The 2,502-nt window shown below is 41.7% G+C and overlaps 1 protein-coding gene across 1 annotated transcript; it reads left to right on the top strand.

The window, feature by feature from the left end:
• Positions 1-558: 558 nt before the first annotated feature.
• On the top strand, positions 559-1,143 carry LOC121432575 (40S ribosomal protein S15a-like). Its single transcript, XM_041630610.1, has 2 exons — positions 559-968; positions 1,119-1,143. The coding sequence occupies exons 1-2, from the start codon at positions 571-573 to the stop codon at positions 1,141-1,143; spliced, it is 423 nt and encodes a 140-aa protein (XP_041486544.1). The 5' UTR covers positions 559-570.
• The last annotated feature ends 1,359 nt before the right edge of the window (positions 1,144-2,502 follow it).

Genomic DNA, 2,502 nt, shown 5'->3' with positions numbered 1-2,502 from the left:
ATGTGGTCTCTTTAACTGTGACATCAATAGAGGGCCGTGGAGACAGTGTGGGGCCATACTCAAAAGGTGTTGAGGGCACTAGCAGTAGCAGAGGAAATTCTCAGGTTCACAAGACAGCATGAATTAGGGGGGCATTTATGGTGGTAAATAACTTCTGATTATCTGCTCTGTGCTACAAGACTTGTGGTCTTTCCAAGTATGTGGTCCCTTATTACATATCCAGGGATAAATCAGAAATGTCTTCTGTGTTCAAGAACATAGCAAGCCCCCTAGTCAAGAAAGATATAGAACACGAATTCTAATAAGCCCCAAAATGAAGAAGCATGGTGTGTAAAAACTGTGGCGGCCATTGCATGCACCACAATCTATGTGGCTCCTTCTCCAGCTGGACACCCTCAGTACAGAGTGTCATTAGCAAGGCTCTCTGGGTACCCTATAGAGATTTTGCCCATGTTCTGCCCACCCTGGTCTGCTCCTTGGCCAATGATGCTATGGTATCAGAGTGCAGTTATTTCTGCTAGTACAAGACTCAAAGTTTAGCTCTTTCGGCCATCTTCCCACGCCGCCACCATGGTGCTCATGAACATCCTGGCTGATGCTCTCAAGAGCATCAACAATGCAGAGAAGAGAGGCAAACGCCAGGTCCTCATCAGGCCCTGCTCCAAAGTCATTGTTTGGTTCCTAACTGTGATGATGAAGCACAGTTACATTGGTGAATTTGAAATCATTGATGACCACAGAGCTGGGAAGATAGTCGTGAACCTCACAGGCAGACTGAACAAGTGTGGAGTGACAAGCCCTAGATTTGATGTGCAGCTCAAAGACCTAGAAAAATGGCAGAACAACTTGCTCCCGTCCCGTCAGTTTGGCTTCATTGTACTGACCACCTCATCTGGCATCATGGACCATGAAGAGGCAAGACAAAAGCACACAGGAGGGAAAATCCTGGGATTCTTTTTTTTAGAGATGTAAAACATAAACAAAAATCCTTTATGGACAAAAAAAAAGACTCAAAGTTTAAATCTTTGCTCTGGGTATCACATGGGCCTGATGAGACTTCACTGAAGTCAGAGGGCACCTCACTCTGCTCCCCTCCATTCTCCTTTCTCCTGTTGCAGATATCGGGTTGTGAGTGTGGGCTGATTTCCTCACTCTGACTTCAAATTCCCCTTAGCTTTTCATAGGTCAGTCTTCTAAATCACTCATACTCCATTCAATCATGACGTTTCTCCTAGACCACTAGAGCCAATGTTTAAAGATACAGTTGCTTGAAGATTTAGAAATGTGATCAAGCTATGTATTCATATGACAGACAGAAGGGAACATCTGAGTGGGACTGATCTGGGACCAGACACGAGTGAGATCAAAATGAAGTCTTCAACACACTCGTAACCAAATTGGAAGCTGTAAGTGGCGATGAATGCCAACACTGCCCTTCGAGGCCACACTGATGCTCCATTCACTTCAGCACCAATCAGTGGAGTTCATCGCTGGGATTCAGAGGCTTTTACCCACTATAATCCAGCAGGTCTTTTTTATCCCTTTCTTCTCTCCCCATCCCCTGTTCTGCAGAGAAGAAAACTGAACAGAGGTCAATTCCCATAAATCATCCAGAGCAGCCCGGTGACAGAATGGAAAAAGATGTTCTCCTAATGATCTCAGCCTTGAAATATCCCACTGCCAGGAGAGGATTAATGACTTTGTCGAGACAACCATTAGTGTCTACTATCTCTTTTCTAGATTAATTTACCACAAACACTCTTTCAAAATACTTCAGAAGTTTTTACTCCCCAAAGAAGATAAGGGGATTACAAGAGTTTGAAAGTGTCCCCATGCTCCCTAAAAAGGAGATGTGGGAGTCTATGAATAAATAAGATCTAGAAACATCTGCGCTAAACCCTATGCTGGTAGAACTTACTGCACATATTAGAATATGGAAAGCCTTGAAAGAGTAAAAGTAAAACTCTTTGTTCACCTTCATTTATTTCAGTGTTTCCAAAACTTACTTTATTATCAAATTCTTAATTTAGCTTGCTTAATTAATATCTCATAGAACTAGGCTTATTTTAGAAAATCTGACCCAGAGAAGGCAAATTTATTATCTGCCTCATATTAACAAAGTATGGAAGAGTTAAAAATCTATATTATAATATTCTATAGGTGGTGGTGCACGCCTTTAATCCCAGCATTTAGGAGGCAGAGGCAGACAGATCTCTGTGAGTTTGAGGCCAGCCTGGTCTACAAGAGCTAGTTTCAGTACTACAGAGCTAGTTCCAAAGCTACAGAGAAACCCTATCTCAAAAAACCAAATAAATAAATAAATATATAAACTAATATTCTATAGGTCCACACCATTTAAGTTTGAAGACTTGACTTTCAGAGATGTCTTTGTACACACAAACATCTAAAATGGTGAATAAATGTCATAATATTATTCCATCAGTCTTGAGCCTCTCCTCATTACCTTGTTATCCCTTTTTTTCTTCCATCCTTCCTCTATCT

The sequence above is a fragment of the Microtus oregoni genome, unplaced genomic scaffold (genome assembly GCF_018167655.1).
Source record: "Microtus oregoni isolate MIOR12 unplaced genomic scaffold, Mior012 000035F_ref0000213, whole genome shotgun sequence".
NCBI classification, from domain to species: domain Eukaryota; kingdom Metazoa; phylum Chordata; class Mammalia; order Rodentia; family Cricetidae; genus Microtus; species Microtus oregoni.
Note: the sequence above shows the minus strand (reverse complement) of the source record. Positions and strands in the feature narration are given on the sequence as shown.